This window comes from Globicephala melas, chromosome 9 (assembly GCF_963455315.2).
Source record: "Globicephala melas chromosome 9, mGloMel1.2, whole genome shotgun sequence".
Lineage (NCBI taxonomy): Eukaryota > Metazoa > Chordata > Mammalia > Artiodactyla > Delphinidae > Globicephala > Globicephala melas.
In genome coordinates this window covers 15,680,208-15,702,372 of record NC_083322.1, presented here as the reverse complement: position 1 = coordinate 15,702,372, position 22,165 = coordinate 15,680,208, and the positions used below count along the sequence as shown (strand labels likewise).

At 41.2% G+C, this 22,165-nt stretch overlaps 1 protein-coding gene across 5 annotated transcripts in view; it reads right to left on the bottom strand.

Moving 5' to 3' along the window:
* The window catches only part of DGKI (diacylglycerol kinase iota), a 459,796-nt gene that overhangs the window by 113,609 nt on the left and 324,022 nt on the right, over positions 1–22,165 (bottom strand). For all 5 annotated transcript variants that reach the window (XR_009565254.1, XR_009565255.1, XM_060305263.1 and 2 more), the window contains one exon: positions 18,738–18,838. Coding sequence is in view for 3 of the 5 variants with exons in the window: in XM_060305263.1 (XP_060161246.1) it covers positions 18,738–18,838 (101 nt within the window). In the remaining 2 variants the exon portion in view is untranslated. The remainder of the gene's footprint in view (positions 1–18,737; positions 18,839–22,165) is intronic.

The window sequence follows — 22,165 nt, the reverse complement described above, 5'->3', positions numbered from 1 at the left end:
ACAAGAGATCAGCTCGGTGCTCTGTGATGACCTAGAGGGGTGGGAATAGGGAGGATGGGAGGGAGGCTCAAGAGGGAGGGGATATGGGGACATGTGTATGCATATGGCTGATTTGCCTTGGTGTACAACTGAAACCAACACAGTACTGTGAAGCAATTATACTCCAATAAAGATCTCTTTTAAAAAAGTAATTGGTTGAGAAATCCATTCTATATTTCACATTGCATGCTCTGGATTTTATGTCTGAAATAAAATGCCACGGGTCATACTAATTAATTTCGTTTTCTACAGTTGAAGTTAGGACTACTTGAAGTCATTATGCAAATTTATGCCAAATAGCGCATAAATTAACACCATTCGTCTTCAAAAACTCTAAAATCTTCTAGCAACCAATCCACAAGTGTACTCTTTCATCTATAAGAAACTTCTGAAAGATATATGCACTAAAAAATATATATACATATAAATCATGGTTTCTAAAATATATCTCACCACAAATGATAAGCAGAGTCAGGAAATAGACCAGGCTTAGATATCCTATATATGGAACTGACTTGCCCAAAACATTGAAAACCAAAGTTCTTAAAGGCTATTAAAGAGAAAATGCCTAGAGTTTTAAGAAAACCTGAAAAATGTTTTCCAAAGAGTCAGAGGTATGATGCAAAAGACAACCAAATAGTTTCTTCCAGACAGTCAGTTACTTGATTGAAGAAAGACAAAAGATCCTGTGGACCAACTCTGAGATGAACACCCTTCCCCCCTCCCCCCTCCCCAAGATCTCTGAAGCAATTTTATTCTGGTACAACCATAGGAGTGTGAGTGAACTGTGTTGAGGCCAGTGAATTCCAGTGCATGGGAGTCTCAGGTTAACAAAACTGCAAACTTTGTGAGTTCCCAGATGCAAAACTATTTGCTGCTGGACTGAGTGAGTAGCCCTCATCCCGGCATAGCTGCCCTCAGCCTGATGGTTCAGAGAAGCGGCGATGAGAGCAAGAGGGGGATGGCTGAAGCCGTTCATTGTCTTCTGTTAGTGAATCCTACCCTCCGCCTCTAGAAAAGGCAGTTATGCCCGAACAGACATTTTGCACATGTATATTCTGTTATATTTAAAGATATACAATCCTGAGTTGTGTTACAAGGGTTTAGGCCTGGGTGGAATAAATCTGGGTGAAGAGGAAAATGATAAGAATGATTTTGTGATAACCGGTTTTACCGTGTTTGTTAACCTTTGCCACAATCCTAGGAGGTGGATATGATTATTCCTATTTCTAAAATGAAGAAACTCAGTCTCAGGAAGATTACGTAATATGCCCTGAAATGTCACAGCTATGAAATGGTGCACCCAGATTTCATCCCAGGCTTCTCTTACTCGAGAACCCATCTCCTGCGCTATTCCTCCATCTCGTCAAACTTGGGCCACACAGAGGGTGGAGTCTCTCCTTTCAACACTGAGCTCAGAGAGGTGAAGCTAGAAACTTCTGACAGGCTGACCAAGGAGTGAGGGGGGAATTACAAGTCCCGTATCCAGAGCTACACAAGAATTGGGGAAAGGCTGTGATCCTCGGGAAGCAAAGCGAAGGTAAGCACTTCCAGGCCGGGACAAAGGAGCATGGCCCTGGGACTCAGAAACCATGAGTCAAGCCACACACATTTTCATAAACACACTTGGCAGGGCTGGGGTCACTTTTAAAGACCCACCATTCCCTTCCCTTCCCTTTCCAGCAGGCCAGCTTCCAAGGGCCTGACAGACTGTGGATCAAGCTTATCCGAACAGTTGACAAGCTCTAACCCTGTCTGTAATTTGAGTCACAGAATTAAACTGACTATTTCTTACTTCATAAAGAACTACATGCAACTATAAAATGGTGAGCAGGATACTCATCATTATGGGGGTAGCAGAGATAGCAAGAGTACATCTGACTTTAATCAGAATTGTTATAGACAATCACATGACTTGTTTTGCTATTAAAATCACTGCTTTAGAATATCCCATATTGAGCTGAAGAGCTGATTGACAGCTAACGTGAACTAAATGTAAAACCCACGTTCTCACTTGAGGTGGAAGAAGTTCATTATGTCGGATGCGCAAGATATTCAAAACATTCGATATCATTAATCTGGTAGTTTTTTGCTAGTATAGGTATTTGCATACCATTCATTTTAACATTTATTCTTGGTAGATGACTCTATTCAGGAAAATCCCAGTGGCAGATGTTTTTGATCATTTTGATTACTCAGTGAGCTTACATTGCCCTTGATTCTTCTGCAATATAGTATGTGAGGTCTCCATGCAAAGATAGGTAATCACGGTACCTACCTGTCCGGGTTATCGCGAAGATTAAAGAAGTCAGTGCCTGTAGAACACAATATCTGCAAATCCACCCTATATTCACTCCTATAAGCCTTATCAAATTCATGGATTTTCCCTAATTCTTTATCAACAGGTACGGGCCATTCATAAAGCCTCAAGCCACTTTCAGCAGATCAAACGTGGTGACTTTTATAGCAGATAATGTGTTCTACCAAAGCTTCTACAGGCCAGAACCTAAACCAAAGCATGTAAATAAAAGAACCAACCAAACCTGCAAGGAATCACAGCTGGCTGCTTTATGACCCAAGCAAAGACCCTCAGAGCCAAAGAAGAAAGAGCCACCTTTGCTATGAAATCCACATGAAACTGTTCATGGGATTTATGAAAAGGGAGAAAACTCACAGCAGCTAATTCATTCCCTGCAAGATACTGTGATGCATTCAACAAGGTATCACTGTGGAAAGAAAGGATTTAATTATCTGACACGTGAGCGATTATAGTGCAATTCCTGTTCAAACAGAATTGCGGCTAAATGCGGCTATTTACCTATTCAAATCACAAACAAAACCATCTTCAATAGGATCATTAAAAGAAGGTGTGAAACCCTAGGGAAAAACTCCTCAGAAACTGCAAGGATTTACAAAGGTTGGATATTAAGCTCTAAATATATACATAAAAATTTTAGAATTGCAAAGTTTCTGTTAAGGCTAAATAAAAAGGTTGTCACTTTCTGAAAAGAACAATAAATGTAACAACAGGGTTAAAAATTCACAAAACAGAAATGCATTTTGAACAGTTGGGGAAACCATCAAAAATACAGATAATCTTAGAATGAATGTATTTTATGTTAACACTCTTCAGAGATACATTTTTAAAAACCTGACATTCCCTTAAGTATTAATTTTAGGCTTACTGACATAATCAAGACAGTTTGTCAAATGTTCGCTATCTTTCTATCAATTTATATGCGGTCTTAAGAAACAAATAGTCTGAAAAAGAAACTGTTCCCTAGAAAATAACACAGGAGAAAAGCCAGGGAAGCTTGGGTTTGGCAATAACATTTTAGGTACAACATCAAAAGCATGATCCGTGAAATAAAAAGTTGATGAGCTGGACTCAATTAAAATGAAAACTTCTGCTCTGTGAAAGACACTTTTAAGAAAATGAAAAGAAAAAACAGACTGGGAAAAAAATCTTGGCAAAACACATACCTGATAAAAGACCGGTATTCGAAATATGCAAAGAACTCTTAAAACTCAACAATAAGAGAGTCAATTAAAAAAGTGGGCAGAAGATCTGAACTGACATCTTACCTAAGAAGATGTATAGATGGCAAATGACTGTATGAAAAATGTGCTCAATGTCACATGTCATTAGGGAATTACAAATTAAAACAACAATATGATACTATTACATATCTACTAGGATAGCTAAAATTGAAAAAAACAGACAATGCCAAACGCTGGTGAGAACATGGAGCAACAGGAACTCTCATTCCTTGCTGGTGGGAATGCAAAATGGTAGAGCCCCTTTGGAAGAGAGCTTAGCAGTTTCTTACAAAACTATACAAACCCTTACCATGTGATCCAGCAACTGCACTACTTGGTATTTACTGAAATGAGTTGAAAATTATGTCCCCACAAAAATTTGCCCATGAATGTTCATAGCATCTTTATTTATAATTGCCGAAACTTCAAAGCAACCAAGATGTCCTTTAATAGGTGAAAGGATAAACAAACTGGTTATCGCACTGTAAAATATTATTCAGCAACAAAGAGAAATGAGTTTTCAATCCACGAAATGGAGGAAACTTAAATGTATATTGTGAAGAAATAAGCCAGTTTCAAAAGGCCACATGTTGCATGATTCCAACTATATGGAATTCTGGAAAAGGCAAAACTATGGAGATAGTAAACAGATCAGTGGTTGCCAGGGGTTTGGGGGGAGGGACTGATGAATGGGTGAAGCACAGGGGGTACTTAGGGAAGTGAAGCTATTCTGTATGATACTGTCATGGTGGATACATGTAATACCTCTGTGAAAACCCATAAAACTGTAGAACACAAGAATGAATCCTAACGTAAAGTATGGATTTTACTTAATAAGAATATATTAATGTTGGTGCGTCAGTTGTAACAATGTATCGCACTAATGCAAGATGTCAACAATAGGAGAAACTGTGCTGGAGGCTGGGGGGATAACAGGGGGATATATGGAACTCTGTACTTTCACTTAATTTTTCTGTAAATCTAAAACTTCTCTAAAAAATAATGTCTATTAGTAAAAAAAAAAAAAAGAAAAAAGAAAAAAAGCAGGAGAAAAGGGGGAAAAAAGAAACTGTTCCGAGTTTCCCTTAGACAGATATTTTGCTGATACCAGAGAATACTGACATACAGAAAAATAAACTTGCTTTCTTAGCCATAGTGTAACCACTATTCAGAAAGTCAACAGGATGATGGAATAAGGGGCTGGAGGGAAACAGCAAGGAGCAGAGGTCGTGGACCAGAGGAAGGAAGGAAAGCCCTAAGGGAGGATGGCAGGGGACAAGTGGAGTCTCTCCAGTTTACCTCGTTAGTTCCAAATGTGTCAGGGTTATCAGGGCACTAAAATTCTAACTTGATGGCTGACGATAATTAAACAGAATGAGTTGGCAATATTTCAATCCCGTTCTCCCCCTGTGTACCACAGGTTGATCGTGTGACAACCTGTCATTATTACCTGCCCACTGTTCACCTGGAACCAAGAGGAAAAATTAATGGGCATATTAGCATTCGAAAGGAAACATAACACCCTAAGAACTTTCTATCTCACCATGCCATGCCTGGATCTGTCAAAGGTTTCACCACCCCGGTGCCTGTGATTAAAAATGATCCTAGAGTTTGAACTTCACAACTTGAGCTGAACCGAGTCCTCTCCATGGTTCATTTAAAATGTCACCCATAAGATAAAAGTAACTATGTAGTTTTCATTGCATTTGATTTGAGGATAATATGTTGAAGATGTGCTTTCCAGAAACTAGCAGGCTCTCTACAAATATGGGTTTCAAACTACACGTCAAATTCTGCTATTTATTCTGATGGCAACCCAAGGGACATACAAGTCATGTTTCTTTTTAATCCTCTTACATACTTAATAATAATCTTGAATAACAACTTGTGTATTTTCATTTAAGTTGGCCAATGTGCATTGTATATACAAGGGATTGTGCCAAAATACTTTTTCAGGTCAGCAAGTCATTCACTTAATTACACAGCAAACAGATTTTAAGGATTTTCTCGAGCCAGGGACAACTCCAGTGCCAGGAGTTGGGCATATAATACTAAGGAAGACACAGTACCTGCCCTCAAGGTGTCACAGGGGAGCGTGAAAAGGGGAGTGACATAAAAACATCCTGCTGATTATACACATTGTACGAGGAAGGCTGGTGGTCATGAACCAAGTGTGTTTAGGACTCAGGAGAGCTGCACATTCCCCAGGGCAGGATCCGCTTTCATAAGGAATTATTTCCCAAGTGAAGAAAACAATGACATTTGACAAGAGACACAAGAGTTTTTCTAGACAAAGGGAATTCTCTAAGCCTTAGATCATCTTTAGACTCTAAGAAACAAGAGCATGAAAAGAAGCAAATGTTCAGGATTGAGAAAGAGGTAGGTGAAGAGTAAAAGGGGGTGAGGCCAAGGCCAGAGGCTTGTGGGTTTTTTTTTTTATGCTAAGGAGTTGGGGCTTTATTCTCAGAAAGATTGGCAGATGCTAAAAGGATTGCAGCAGAAAATGGTTTCAAGATTTACATTGACCTAGGGGAGCTTAATGTTGCCCCTAACTTGACTAAACTTTAGACAGGTTTCTCCCTTTTCATAGAGTACTTACTTTAGAAGACTCTGAATTATAAATTCTTTCTCTGCCCCTTTGAGAGGTAAATCTTCTCTCAGCCTTCTGCCAGTTCTACAACCCTGGACATCTTTCCCAAAGACCCAGAACCCATCCCTTTGACATGTAATCGTTCACGGAAGACACTGCTCCAGTTCCTAGTCTCTATAGGTAGCTAATAAGTGACAATTTGCAAACACAGATAGCCTAATCAAATGGCTCAAGTCCTCTAGCACTTTTCCATTTGCTCACCCCAGTGATTGAAAAGTCTCCCGCCTTTTGTCACAGCAGAGTTCACTTTCTCTTCCCCATTGCCACCGTCTTGACCCCGACTGCAATAGTCTTGAATAAAGTCTTGCTTGCCTGTTTAACTTGTCCATGTGACTTTTCTTTGACAACATGTTAGAAAAATCATTGGCAGAGATGTGGAAGGCAAATTAGTGGAAGACAAGGTGAGTGGCAGGAAGGTGAGTTGGGAAGCTATAGAAGTAAATGAGATGAGCAATGCTGGAGTCTGGAATAGAGGAAGACAGTAAAGATAAGGGATAGACATGTGGGAGATGTTACGAATCAGCTCCATAATGGTGCTGGATGGTGAGAGGGAAGAGAAACCAGGGTGATTCACAGATGTTCAGAGTGGCCACGGCAGTTACAACCTTCTCACACACTTGCCTGACACCACAGTAGACAGTGGCCTGCTGAGCTGGAGAGAGGGAAGGAAAACCAAAAAGGCGGGAGGGGGGCGGTGGGAAGGGATAGGTGATGGAAATGATATAAAAGTGGCCCTTGGAAAGATGGTTGATAAGAAGCACTTACAAATGCCTCAAAGGCAATTGATAACACCTAAAATATCTGAAAGGGATTTCAGAGTTAGAATATTGTTACAGGCAGAATTGGGGAGAGAATATTCTCAAGCCTGGAGAATGAAGAGCAGGTGGAGGAAGCGGGGTGGGGGGGAAGGGGAGACTGTAACTCCCTAGACATCCTCCCAAGGCCCAGACCACATCATCTCAGGAACTAAGAGTAATCGATCCTTTTCTTCTTATCTTTCGAATCATCAGCATCTAGCACACGATGAATGGAAAAGCATAAATGAGAAAGAGAAATCCAGAAAAAACACATTGAAGCTGTGTTCTGAACAAAGATGAAAGGAGTCAGAGGGAGAGTGCAACCCGATCACAGCTAATATGCTTAACATTGCATGAGTTTTCTTTTTTCCTACTTTGGATACATTTGGTTCATGCACTACCAGTAATAAAAGAAGAAAAGTAAAAGCAAAAGGTCCAATACTATCTTCTAGTAAATAACAGAAACCAAAGGTCCAGGTCAACCAGTTCTAGAAAATGTCATCATCTTCCAAGTTAATCTGAAGGTTTACTAACAATGATGTAAAGTTCTATTTTTGATGAAGGGAACTCCATTACAATGAGGATTCCTAATGTCACATACAATGGAATTCTAGAACAACAAAATGATTTATAAAATTCCTTGGAGTGCACTCCCAGTGTTAAATGTGATAGAAGCAATTAACTGTAAGGTTCTAGAAGGCACCTGACAATGGGCATTAGAAAACAATATAATGTTTGTCCAGGTACATTCATTAGGAAGGTAATACTCGCAAAATTCCGAGATACAGGGAAGAGCCACCACTGACAATTTACTGCCAGTGCTCCAGTATTTGGAAGGGAGATAACAAGCACTTAACAGTGACATGGAAATCTTGGCTACATGGGTTGGCCAGACAAATACATGTGAAAGTCAAGGTGAAATACTGTGTCCAAAAGCAAAAAGATTCATGACCGGACCCAAAATTTAGTTAAATACTATACTCAAAATGTTGTTTAGAGGGCTTCCCTGGTGGCGCAGTGGTTCAGAGTCCGCCTGCCAATGCAGGGGACGCGGGTTCGTGCCCCGGTCTGGGAAGATCCCACATGCCGCGGAGCGACTGGGCCCGTGAGCCATGGCCGCTGAGCCCGCGCGTCCGGAGCCTGTGCTCCGCAACGGGAGAGGCCACGACAGTGAGAGGCCTGCGTACCGCAAAAAAAAAAAAAAAAAAAAAAGATGTTTAGAGACACTGGTTCAATTCTCTTTCACAATTTTAACATCTTACTGTCAACTGCACATGGAGGTAATGGGCAAGGTCATCGACAGATACTGGAGAAACATTCAGTCATGCAGCTCTGAATTTGAGCTGATTGGATACATGTGAAGAATCGTAACAGAAGATGTCCTAAAATCTGTTATAGGGGCCCAAGTCTCTTTGTGAAAGCAAAAAGAGTAAACAAATTATATACAGACAACTGCCGTGTAGAGATGTGAACGAGGGCAGTCTAAAGAAAACACAATTCTAGCACCTGATAACCAAGGGAATGCTTTAATTCTGCTTCTCAGTGACTCCAGAAGAGGGGCAGAGGATCAGTGGTTCGAGAAGCCCAATAAGTATTAAGAAAGAGTGCTTTCCACCAGTATGAACTATGAAAGGCCTGACGCTTTTATTCACATAACTAGCAAGTAAAATTGTGGTTCTAAATTATTCTGCAAAGAGGTTATTTTCAGACCAGCACATATTTCTGTCCTTTGCTCCGTTCAGTTCAGTATCTTTACCAATAAGTTGGATCGACACATAGAATAAGTATCCATCTTGCTGAGGATCACAACCTGGCGTTATCTCTGACTACAGTGTTCGGCTAGAAATAGCCTGAAATGTATATTACCTTGCGTTTAGATTTCCAATTTTAATTACTCCAATTCCAAAAGGAGCATATTTGGCTTGATAGTAGTTCAGGGCAGACAGAACCTTTAAGAAAAGGTCAGCATTAACATTTTAGGTTTCCATTTTCCTCAGCTCATTCTGAGGCACCTAAAGAAAGTAACTAGCTTACATTCCAATTCCCTGAATTTGGAATAGCAGGGAGGTCAGGCCAAAAGATGCAAAGAGAGAAACTCGGAGGTTAGTGATACATGAGCCTAATTCCTGGTACCTAGAACAGTGCTTGGTACATAATAAGTGTTCAATAAATAGTTGTTACATGAAGAAGGGAATGGATGGACTCAAAGATTTGGGTGTGTGGGTGGTTACATCCTGGCCTTTTAGTTCAAGAATCAGGTGCCGAGTTACGCAGACAAGATGGTGCTTTCAGCACAGATGTGCCCCCCGCAGATCCATGATGGGATGGAGGCCCTCGTTCCCTCAGCCGCTGAAAGTGCTGGCTCTGGACAGCTCACAGCGGAGCCCCTCTCTCAGAAGGACGCAACCGCACTCACGGTTCACTTCCTCCCAGGGAACAGCCTGAACGATCTCCAATAACCCTTGCCTCAGTTGGGACAATTCTAAATGGCGATCCCAGATCCAGATGTCCCTGTGGGAGTGCTCTGCTGCAGTCGCCTCACAGCTCAGTCTGTCCCTCTGCCCACTGCTACTCCTCGCTCTCCACATCCACCGTTCCCTCCTGGAGAATCTCCAGCAAACCTCCTAACACGTACCGTTCCCTCCTGGAGAATCTCCAGTAAACCTCCTAACACGTACCGTTCCCTCCTGGAGAATCTCCAGTAAACCTCCTAACACATAAAGCTCAAAAGTCTCAGAGTGGGTTTCCCAGGGAACACAAACAAGCACAAGAACTACGACCCCAAATTCTTTTTTAAAACACATTTCTGTAGCATGGACATATATACACTACCAAATGTAAAATAGCTAGCTAGTGGGAAGCAGCTGCATAGCACAGGGAGATCAGCTCGGTGCTTTGTGACCACCTGGAGGGGTGGGATAGGGAGGGTGGGGGGGAGACACAAGAGGGAGGGGATATGGGGATATATGTATACGTATAGCTGATTCACTTTGTTGTACAGCAGAAACTAATAACAATTGTAAAGCGAGTATAATCCAATAAAGATGCTAAAAAACCCCACATTTCTGTAAGTGCACAGCTATGTCTTTACAAAGCAGGAGGGTTGTGGTTAGAAAGTGTACTGGATTAGGAGAGAGGAGATGTAAATTCTTACTAAAATCCTGTCGCAGCTACGTGAGCCTGTGTGAAGCCACCTTTGTAAGTGTCCCTCTGCTGATGCCTGCGGCCAATGCATGCGACAGCCGTCTGTAAGCTATGAGGCACTAGGCGGACACTAAGTGTTATTATTTATTATTAAACATGGTGTCGTGACTTTGCAGTGGCTAATGCCACATCAAACATGCATTAACATAAAGAAAGAAAAAGTATCAAATCTATGCAAAGTTCTTAGAAGAAAGTCTTCAAAAAGAAACGTAACAACCGTTTGAGTTCATATCCCAGAGCTGGCAAACTGGGAAGGTAACAACAAACCGGACTAGGTTGGTACATAAGCAGTGAGAATTAGTCATTATTTTGTGTGTGTGTGTGTGTGTGTGTGTGTGTGTGTGTGTGTTGTACACAGGATAAACCAACAAAAAGGAAAAATGTTCCTTTGGGCAAGACTTAAGAATATACCTGCAATTGATGGTTCTCATTACCCAAGGCTAAGTTTTAACAAGGAAAGAAGAATACAATGACAGTATGAACACTTCAGGCTATTTCCTTGTCTGAGACCTAACTAACATCATTAGCATCTAATAAAGCACAGCTCTGGAATCACTTCTTATTTTCTTGTACACAAAGCAAGGCTTTGGATCATAACCAGAATTAGATAATGAAGGGAATTATATTAAAAATAAGATCATTGTCCTTCAGCCTAATATTCCCCTGGTATCTGAGTCTTGGAAGTTAGCAAGACAAGGAATGCACTCGTGTATAAGCCAAGAAGACCCCCAGGAACTGACAGGTCAGGGTCTCCATGCTTATGAAAAAATCAAGGAGCTCAAGGTTCCAGATCTAACGTGCTGCTCAGCAATTCCTCCCAGGCCACTCACTGTCTCACTCTTCAAATGGCTATTTCAAACTTTCCCTTTTCTTTTTCCCTGAACATCGATACACTTCCCTTCCCTACTGTTAGCTGGTAACGCTTGCTCCTTGTGTCACTAATAAAAGTAATCAGAATAGAACTTCTGCTTCTCCCTGGTACCAAATCCCCCAACCTACCTGCCTCTGTACCCACTCCTCTGCCTTCCCTCCCCGTACTCTCAGGGACTGTCCCCACCCCTCCACTGTGCACTGGACCCCATCTCCACCTATCCAAAGGCATTGCTCCTGCAGCTGGCCCTCTCTCTCCTGAATCAAGTTCTCCCTTTCTAGTGGACTGTCCCATCGGCGCGCACACCAGCCTACACAGCTGAACTAGCTTACAAATTAAAAAAAACCCAACAACAAACCTCCCTTGATTCCACATCCAGCCCCCATTCCATTTCTCTTCTTTCCAGTTAAACATCTCAGAAGGGCAGTCTATGTGGAATCGCTTCCTTTGGTCCCATTTGCACATGAACCTACTCTGTTCACCTTCTTCCCTCTACAACCTCTTGTGAGGTTACTAATAACCACCCTCTATCCAAATCCAATGACCAGTTCTTAGTGTGCATCTCCCTCCACCTTCACAGAGCATTTGACCTAGTTGTCACTATTCTTTTATAAAATATTCTTCTTCTCTTGGCTTCTAACCAGCAAGCTCTCCTGTTTTTTGTTTTTTCCTAGCTCACTCAGTGCTTCTTGGTCACCACTGGGTCCTCTACATCTGCCCCAACTCTATGCACCAAGTTGCTGAGCCCAAAACCTCAGAGGCATCCTTGAATCACCCTTTCCTCCTACGCAGTGCAGCTAATCCATCATCTGATCCTACCAGCATTACCTCCAAAATAGATCCAAAGTCCAACTGTTTCTCCCCAACTCTGCTACTCTAACTCCCTCAACTTCCAGCACACATCTCACTTGGAATATCATGTTAGCCTTGTATCTGGTGCGCTGATTTTTACTTTCACAACCCAGCAGTCAGTTCTCCACTCAGCAGCCAGAATTATTCATAATAAATGCAGACATGTTATACTCCTTTTCAAATAATTCCTGGAACTTCTCATTACATTCTGAATAAAACTTAAAGCCTCTCCATGGTCTACAAGCCCCCTCCACGTGCCAGCCTTTTCCTACAACTTCAAAATGACTCCATACCCTTCTCCACCCAACTAACCAGGTTCCAGCCACATGAACTTCCCTATTGTGCATTAAATAGTCCAAGGATGTTTGCACCACAGGGCCTTAGCACTAGCCACTCTCTCTGCCTAGGGACACTCTTCCCTCAGAAATCCAGGTGCATACTCAACCTTTACTTTTAGGTCTCTGCTTAAATGTTACCTTTTTAGAAAGTCTCTCCCTGATCACCTTATCAAAAATAGGATCCTTTGTCACTCTTGCGTTATTTCCCATTATAGCACTTACTGCTATATCACTTATTCACTTGTCTATTTCTCCAAATGGAGTATAAGCTGTATGAGGGCAGGCACTTTTCAGTATCCCCGTCAACTGAAGTAGTACTAGAAATATGGTAAGCAGTCAACAAATACATGGATTTATGAACAGAAGATTTATTTGGGGGGTAGAGAAAGATCCAAAAACAGAAAATTGTCCAACAAACCAGAGTCTGGTAAATTAAGGTAAAGTCAGTTTAAATACAAAAAAGCATTTGAAATAGTATTGTGAAAGATTTAAAAACAAGTATGCTATTAAAAATATTTTATAAAAGAAAATAACTACTACTTGGAAGAAATAGGGAGCATAGTGATTAAATAAGTATTCAGAATGTCAGGTCCTTAGAATTTTCCTTAAGTTTCTTGGGCCTCAGTTGCTTTATGTATAAAATGGGGATAACCATGCTACCTAGTACACAGAGATGTTGGGAGAATTAAATTATATGATATGTGTAGAAATATTAAGACATTTGCTAGCTCACAGTAATAGTACAATATGCATTAACTACAGTTATTTTTATTTATCAGCATTACATTTTTATTAAGGATAAATACAAGATACAGACAAAAGATAGGGGAGAACAGTAAAGGAAACTAAACACAAAACTCTGAGTAAATGTCAACTCAGGAAAATAGAAATAAACATAAACACTTGCAAAGCAATGGACAGTGCCCTTCAGAGGACAGACTGACATCATTTAACTCCTCAGACAGATTTCAAACGGAACGCCTACCTCCACCAAATGGAGGCCTAATCTCTACTGAATGGCCCTGTTGTCAACTTGTTAGGATGGGGAAAGGTTCAATTTTAGATGAAGCAATCGATAGGGGGAAAAAAAATCAGTGTTTTTAGCAAACTCAGGAAGCAAAACGCACTTAACACGTTCTGATGCTTGCAGTCATTACAATAAATGATGTTGGAGCTTTAAAAACTTGCCTAAGTAAACATGTCAGGAGGAAAATTTTTAAGTCCTATGTCATTTCTACAGGGCTAAACGTTTATTACCGTATAGTACACCCTGAGGAAATATAGAGTTTAACCACTGCATTTAGCAGATAAGGCAACTGAAGCCTGAAGACAGTAAATGCATTGCCCAAGGTCATTCAACTAATTAGCGGTTAGATTGGCTTTTGTCATGCTTGCTTATATATTCCATCCCTTCCTTTCGTTATTTAAATGTTTACTAAGAAAATAGATACATAGTGTTTCCTTAGTTCTATCATAATCCTCATCAAATGAGAAAAAGCTCATTTGATGAGCTTTTTCAGGGATTATTTATGCTTTTCTTTTTCCACCACTGTTTGCTCAGAGTAAGCACTCAATAAATGTGTACTGAATAAATGACACTGTAATGTTACATGTCCTGGTTTCATCTTTCAATGCCTAGCATCTAGGGTGATATCCAACATACAACTGATTCAAACGTACAGTTTTTGGAAGCATGGATTCACGCACGAGTGAATGGCTCCACCATCGTGCCATGTTTATCAAAGGCAATTGAGTCATCCATAAAAACTGAAAACAATAAACAGAAAATGCAACGATCCACACCCCCCCATTCTGAAGATGAGTGAAACACGGTGACTCACTTACAAAGAACAGCACAGGGAAAGTAAAAAGACAGGAACTTTGCAGTGGAGAAGCCGGGCAAATACAACCTTAACGAAGAGATCAGGTTACCATCGCAAGCATGTCATGTGGGAATCAGGTAACCCCTGATATGACGGGATGGGAAGGGTACTTCGCCTCTGCAGTATTCTTTCTAAGAACCTACAACTCCAGTCTAATTATGAGTAAAACGACAGATGAAGCCATAATAGGGGCTATTGTACAGGTCGCTGGCCTGTATTCCTCAAGACAATCAAGGTCATGGGGGTGGGGGGTGGAGGAAAGACTGACAAACTGTCAGAGACCACAGGAGACTGGGATTCGTTAACAGTAATGAAGCATTATCAGTTTCTGTGGCAAATGTACTATGGTAATAAAATGTTAAACAATGAGAAAAAAGGGTAAGAGGTACGTAGGAACTCCTAGTAGTATCCTTGCAACTTTTTTGCAAATCTAAAATTTTTCCAAAATAAAGTTTATTTTTAAATATTCCATGATGGACAGCAGATGATGCACTTAAGAAATGTATAAGGACTTAAGAGAGGGAGTTTGCGGATATCTGACCAGATCACTAAATATGGGTTTCACAGGTGTAAATTCCTTGCCATCGTAGCAGTCTCTTGTACTAGCTGACACAATAAAAGTAAATCAAATGATTACTCATATTTTCTTTCCGTAATCTTTAATATATACTAGTGTTTTCAATTCTATTTCTGAAAGTGAGAAAGAGAGTTGGAGGGTGGCAATGGTGTGTGCAGTTTGGTGAGAAGATATATATAAAAAAAGGGCAGCTGCTCTGAGCCCGGCTTGTGGACTTGCAGATTGAAGGGCAATGTCATAGCAGTGTCTTTTGGAATAGCAGCTCCAACAATCACAGCTACCATTTTGGGAAGGCTTGCTAATGTTGCCAGACTGTGCAGCGGGGCTTTCACATACAACATTACATGTAACCCTCAGCACCCTACGAGGCTGCAATTATAGTCTCGTTTGAGAGATGAGAGATTTGGTCATCAGTAAAATTACTTTGTCAAGGTTGCAAGTGAGATTCAAACACAAATGTTTCTGACGCTTCTACTGAGTCATTAAACAGAAGACAAGGAAATTCCATTAGGACAACTGCCTAAATATCTAATTAGCCACAATCATTAGTCTTAACCAGATAATAATATACTGAGATATTATCCACTATATAGATACACTAAATTGTAAATGGCCAGATTAATATCCATGGTGCTGAGATACTGTATGTAAAAGGGTTGTTGAACACTGTACTTGATATACAACAGATGTTAGCAATGCCCCCACCTTTATAGGCTACATCTGTTTTCAATTAGTTCCAAACTGGTTTTTACTTTTCTGCTTTAGGCCCTAGACTCAAATGAATTATCAAGGCCACTCAGAAGTGCAGAGTAAGCTGATACCAGAGTAAAGTTTAGCCAGTTTACCGGAGATAGAGTTACATCTTGGCCAGTATCAAGTCATTCCAAATATAAACATGTATGTCATGTGTCAGTGAAACTCTTTTGTACTTAGAAATATAAGAAATTTTAAAAAACTGATTACCCTTTGCCTAGACTATATGATTATATGCTTTATTAAGAACTTATTTATATACTTCATTCTGATTATGAGAGTGAGTTTCTGCTATAATTATTATAGATTTACTTGAAGAATTTTTTTTTACTATGGCTACTTTCTCCTTATGTTCTATTTCAAGTTGAATAGACTTTCCTCTCTTGGACCACATAACCATTATCTTGAGGATTAATAATTCATAAATCCAGTGAAAAAACTATAACCGTTTTAAGCAAGTCTGAAATTTACCAATAAGAGCAGAAGGAGAGAAAGACTAACCCTCTCTGTGTTATCATTTTAGAGGAAATGCCGCCAGGTGAGTTGGGGCTAAATGGAAGGGAGACAGGAAGTATTTAAAATACTATAGCCATCTTTCTCTCTGCCAAAATAAATATGGCGATGAAAAGGGCTGCCCGCCCGTAATTACCACGGAGTCCTGCCTTACAGACAGAAGCAGGGCTTTGTAGGACAACAAACATCTGAGCTTGTAATCTAATGTGAATAATGATCCAGACACATGAGCAAGATTCTATTAAACGGTGAAGGAGAACAGCCACGTGCTGCCTGGATGAGTCACTTGGTGTACCATCAAGAAAGGGAACTAATTTTTTGAACCCAGTAATGCAGGACCTGCTCTAGTTCGGACTTGGATGTTGACAATAAATGAATGACCGAAGAGGATTCACCCGCTTTGTTCTTCCAGGATGCAGGTCAGAGCACATTCCTAGAGTCCCTTTTATCTAGATGTGTTCTCTCTATTTCATTTCATTAATGCTTCAGAAATAACCTATTTTGGCACGCACTGCACATTGGGATTTGAACTGGTTTTTGCCTTTATACTCAGTTTGAGCTGTCGGCCTTCCCATGAATCTGTAGTCACTTGCAATTTGGAGCCGGGGAAGAAAGGGTGAGTGTGAATAAGTCCATAAACCCCCAAGGACAGACTTTCCTGAGCAACCACAGTTGAGAAGCATCATCACCATATATTAACTGTAGAGTGACTGAGTTGGCTGCTTTTACTTCTAATTCATATGTTGTTTTCCTCAAATCTTTAGAATGAGATAATGCTTTGATTCCCTCTTTGAGAGTTTCTTTGTTCTTCTGGGTCCCAAAAGACATGGCTGAATTTATTGGACTTATATCAAGTCACCTCCCCCAATTTGATATAAGAAGTTTCCTCACACAGATGTTTTATCACATAAGAGATGATAAGCAGAGTACTTGCCAGGAAATGTCATCTTGTAAAAACTCAAATCACAATTACCTCTGGCAATAGTGGACAGATAATGCCCCAGAAAAGATAAGAAGAGGTCATTGAAATCCACAGATAAGCTTCAAATCTCATTTCAGCCAAAAGCTTCCCCACTCCTAACTGACTCTCCTCAGAGTTGACAGTAAGCTGCAAAATATTACTGGCTTGAGATCCAGTCTCTTTTTTAATTTTTCAAACTTGTAAGCTATTTGTTTAGAAGTTTGTAAGAAAAAGAACATAAAACACCATTCTTTTATCATTAGTAGCCTCTAAAAGTCAGTTTAATTTACACTGTAGCTACGTCTCCCATTGCAAGCGTATAGGTCCACCACCTTACGGTTAAATTAGATTTTGTGCTAGTCTGGCCCGCATAATCTCATTTACATTAGAAAATATAATCTGCATTGGCAGAAGGGGGAAATGCAGAGGCTCAGGGAATTGTTCCTCCTCCACCTCAAAGCATTCCTACCAAAGGGAACAGGAGTAGAAGGATGGAGCGAGAAGGCTGGGGAGAAGCTGAAGGATACTGACGTTTACGGAAAAGGATGAAGAGGGTTGAGGGAGCTGAAGCAGTGAAAGGATGGAGAGAGAAATTCCATACAGGATGCCCTGGTAGGTTTAGTGCCTGAGTTACGGGGGACGCGGATCCTTGCTCACTGTCACCTCCAGATCTGAAAGTCCCTGCCCCACCCTGAGACTGTCCCTGGATTTTGGGACTTCCATCCAGTACACCCCACTACAGATCACAGGTTCAGGAATCAGAGCTCAGAAATGTGCCCCCTACTCCACTCCTGCCAGTTTTAACTATTTTCATCTTCTACACCTTCAGGCAGGTCCACACTTGGGGCCAGTTAGGGTTTTCGTTCATAAATCCCTGGTTCTCTACAACGCTCCCTTCTCTCTGTTGGCATCCCTGCCTGTGCCCTTGGACACTGGCCCTCATCTTCTCTGCCTTTACTGCACTTGACTACTGGCCCCCACAATGAAGAAGGAACCGAGAACCCTAATATCCAACACATCTGTAGAGTCTTAACTGCTTCTGGCCGACGTTCCCCAGTTACCTCATATATTTTCATGGTACAGACAAAGATCTAAAATAGTGACTAGGATGTAAAAAATGCCCAATAAATATGGAATATTGAGCAAGGTGAACTAACAGTTATATATATTTAAAGAAGCATATGGAAAATACGAACATTGAAAAGGAATTTGTATGTTGACTCAACTTAACGTTTCAGAAGCACTGTCACCTCATGAATGACTCATTTTACCCTGACATTTACTATGCTGTGGGCCTTTCTTTGATGTCATACAATCACATAACAGCTAGAAGTGAAGGACGTGTCTTCCCAGATAACTCTGTCACACTGGCATGAAGAATGAGGACAGTATTTGGTAATGCAGCCTCCAGGAAGAGACGTGTGCTGTCCCAAGAATTTTCTAGATGTTACTATACCATGTTGTATCACCATCATTCTGCTCTTCTCATTTTAGGTCAGCCTGGGAACTAAAATGGTTCATAAACCAAGAGACCCTTACGTGGCATCAAGATCAGAATTAGTTTGTTCTGATTCCCTTTTCTAGTTCCATCTTCTTCAGCCCACAGAGCATCACCTGGGGTTCCCATGTTACTACACTTCCCTTCATTTCTTTAATCATGACTTTCAGACACAAGATGAATCTATCCATCAAACCAAGGAGGACCAAGAAGCTGAAAACAGGCTGATCCCGTGATATCCATTAGGCACTTCCAACTTACAAGCTTCCCGGAGCTTCTCTTTGTCATAGTGGAATCCTTCATAGTCTTGTAAACTGATTTTGTTCACCCGGATCCTCAGACGGTCTGGGACAGACTGGGGACTGTAAAACAAGAACCGCATGGTCAGATATCAAGGAGAGAATGGAACTGGGAGTCATATGCACCTGGACGGACTAAAGGCAATATCATCTCTTCTTATGAAGAAGAAAGAGTTCACATTCAAACCAGAATCATGGGATCTTGATGAGAATACAGCAATTATCTGGAGAACACTTCTCTGCAAACCTCAAGTTTCTGGAACGGAGGTAAGAACATGGGAATAAGCAGAAAAAGCTTCTGGAGCCCACTCATTTTTTTTTTTTTTTTTTACTAACTTATTAAAAACTCCAATAAGATTCTGTGTTCAGTTCCACGATAAATGAGATGCAGCTAATCTGAAGTGCTGAGACGTGGTGTAGAGCTGGAAAGAACTGCTTTAGCAAATATGCCCATAACAGCTTGGCTCTCAGAAGAGACAGGAAAACATAAAAATCAAACCCAAGAATCCAGAGAGCACGGGGCTGAGAATGAAATGGCCCCACACACCTCGAACTCCCTGGGGCGCTTCTCAGTCAAAGCCAATTACAATGAATGCTGCCTGTGATGGTGCCACTGAGGACCCCAAAATGGACGAAAAGTGTTAAAACACGTACAACGTGCATTCTTTAGGAAGAGAAGGAAGTATTCAATTCATTTTAAAGGAATTCAAACTGGTTCAGGATAGATAGTGAACAATTAGAAGGGGGTCGTACCAAACTTTCTGAAGCATCCCATTCACCCTCAGAAGGCTTTTACCTGGATTGCTTGGACGTTTTTAACTAATATTTTCCAAATAGTTTAATCATGGGCATTAGTCGAGGGAAATAATTTGATCTTCATCATCACCACTATGGAAGAGTACATTTATTCAATATATTAATATAACACAATCCCCATTTGTCTTTATTGCTTCTCCTGTCTTATATTATGGGGTAAATGTCCCCATTGACTGAAGCAGCAAGAATAGCATTAGTCCTCAATTCACTTCAGGAAAAGAAAGAAAGAAAAGAAGGGAAGGAAGGAAGGAAAAGAGAGAAAGAGAAAAAGAAAAAAGGAAGGAAAGTCGAGAGAGGAGGAAGGGGCGGGAGAGAGAAGAAAGAGGAGAAGGATGGATGGAAGGACAGAGTGATACTTAAAAAATATTGGCAGGATACCTCTACCCCAACCTCAGACACACGTGCACTCACACACACAATTTCACTGCAGCTCTGGAAGAGGGAGAAATAATTTTAATTTCATTCTCTTGTCTAAAAACTCATTTTAGGGCAAAGTGTAACAACTCCTTCCATACATACTCCAACTTAACAGGCACTGGTGAATAAAACTGACATGCGTACGTTGGGATGGGAGATGTGGTTTAAAGCACATTTGTGAATGAGCAGAACAGACCTTTAATATCACACGTACCCACACCGCCATTTACAGGTAGGGAACCTGAGATTCAGAAAGGTAAAGTGATTTTAAGGTCACAGAGCTACTAAGTGACAGAGCTGGGAGCAGAGTCTTGGACTCTTCATTCATCCCTTTTATGCTCCTTCTATTATACGATGCCAAGAATCCCACAGATTGACAGCAAAGCCATAGAGCCCGGATTAGCAGAGTCGGACGATCCCTACGTGATGCTCAGACTCTTGGTCAATGAACAATCGACAGGGGGCTGGCTAAGTAAACTGTTGGTACAAGGAGAACGCGGGGCAAATATTACAAATGAGTGCCTACCTTTAAAAGAAAGTCTGAGTACAATATGTTGTTAAGTGAAAAAAAAAGTCATCGAAAATTACATATGGCATAATCTCCTTCATGGGGATTGTGGAATTTAGGAGTTTATAGAGAAGTGTCTGAAGAAAATGTTCAGTAAGCTGTTTGAGATGGTTACCTGTACATGGTGGGATTTGGGGATTATTTTACACTGAGTATCATCATTTTTAGAAAAATAACACAATTATTTTAAAGGTACATCAATAAGTAAATCAATGGTAACTCAGGGCAAGAGTAAAAGTAAGGATTATATCAGTGTTAGGTGTTAGATGTAAGTAGATAGGAAAGCGTTATTAACAGAGTAACCACACACCGTTCACACCAAATGCTGATTTTGAAATTAAGAGGGGCCTGATCTTTTTTTTTTTTTTTTTTCGGCTGCACCACACGGCATGTGGAAGCTTAGTTCCCCGACCAGGGATCCAACCTGTGTCCCCTGCAGCGGAAGCGCGGAGTCCTAACCACCGGACCGCCAAGGAACTCCCAAGAGGTGCCTGATCTTTTTAATGTCAAGTTCACTCCAGTGAACTGCAAAGATTATAATTAGCAAACACTCTCCTGCAAGCGTAGCAGGTAAAAGGGAGGCTGGAAACATAGAACGCGGTGGCCCATCATACCCTGTAACAGGAGAAGAGAGAGGGCAGAGGCTGAAAGAGCTCCGCCAAAACATTTTTTGAGGTAACAGCGGATCTAGTGGCAGTGAGCTCTGGTCCTCTCCAGTGAGCTGGAGTCCAGAGCTGGCTACAGCAGCAGCTGCCGAGTTGGAAATGGGATTCAGAGACTGACTGCAGACCGGTCCCTGCACCCCTCCTCCAGGGGGCTGCCCGTGGGCTCACCAGTGTGAACCACCTTTCTCAAAATCCAACACTGTCTGCTGTCTGTCCACACACGTCTGCCGTCCAGGTTCTCATCTGAACTCACTGATTCCCACCACACACTACTGCCCCTGAACCACAGCCTCCCACCAATCTTATAGAACTTTCCAGGTCCCCTATGAATTCATATATTATCTCACTTCATCTCCAGAATGGAAAAGAGTGGAGACTCTCACTAACCAGCCGACGCTCTGTTCCTTCCACTTCCTACACAGTCACTCTTCTGCTCTCATCTCCCATCTTCTCCCAACAACCTGCAACACATCCCACTTTCCCACCAGTGGCAGCTTGCTTAAAACCAGCCTTCTGACTAGGGTACCTGGTATTTGGCCTGCTATCGAATGGTGGCCCAGATCAGGCCAATCAGGAAGGTTGAGGACATTCACCCAGAGGGTCCCTGATGGGTAATCCCTTTGAATTACTCTGGACCCTGGTATAAAGAGTAGGTACAGGAGGCAGCTCAGCAAAGTGGTTAAGAGCTCAGACTCTAGGTCAGATGGACTGGATTGGACGTAAAGTTCTTCCAGTTATTGGTTAATCAGGACACTGTGCTTCAGTTTCCCTATAGGAAAGGTGGGGATAATAACAGTATTCACCTCACGGGGATGTTATGAGAATTAAGTGAGCCAACACAGGTGATGTGCTTAGAAAAATGTCTGGCACATTGTAAGTGCTCGATATTAGGTATTATCGGTATAATTATTATTCTGAAGCTTG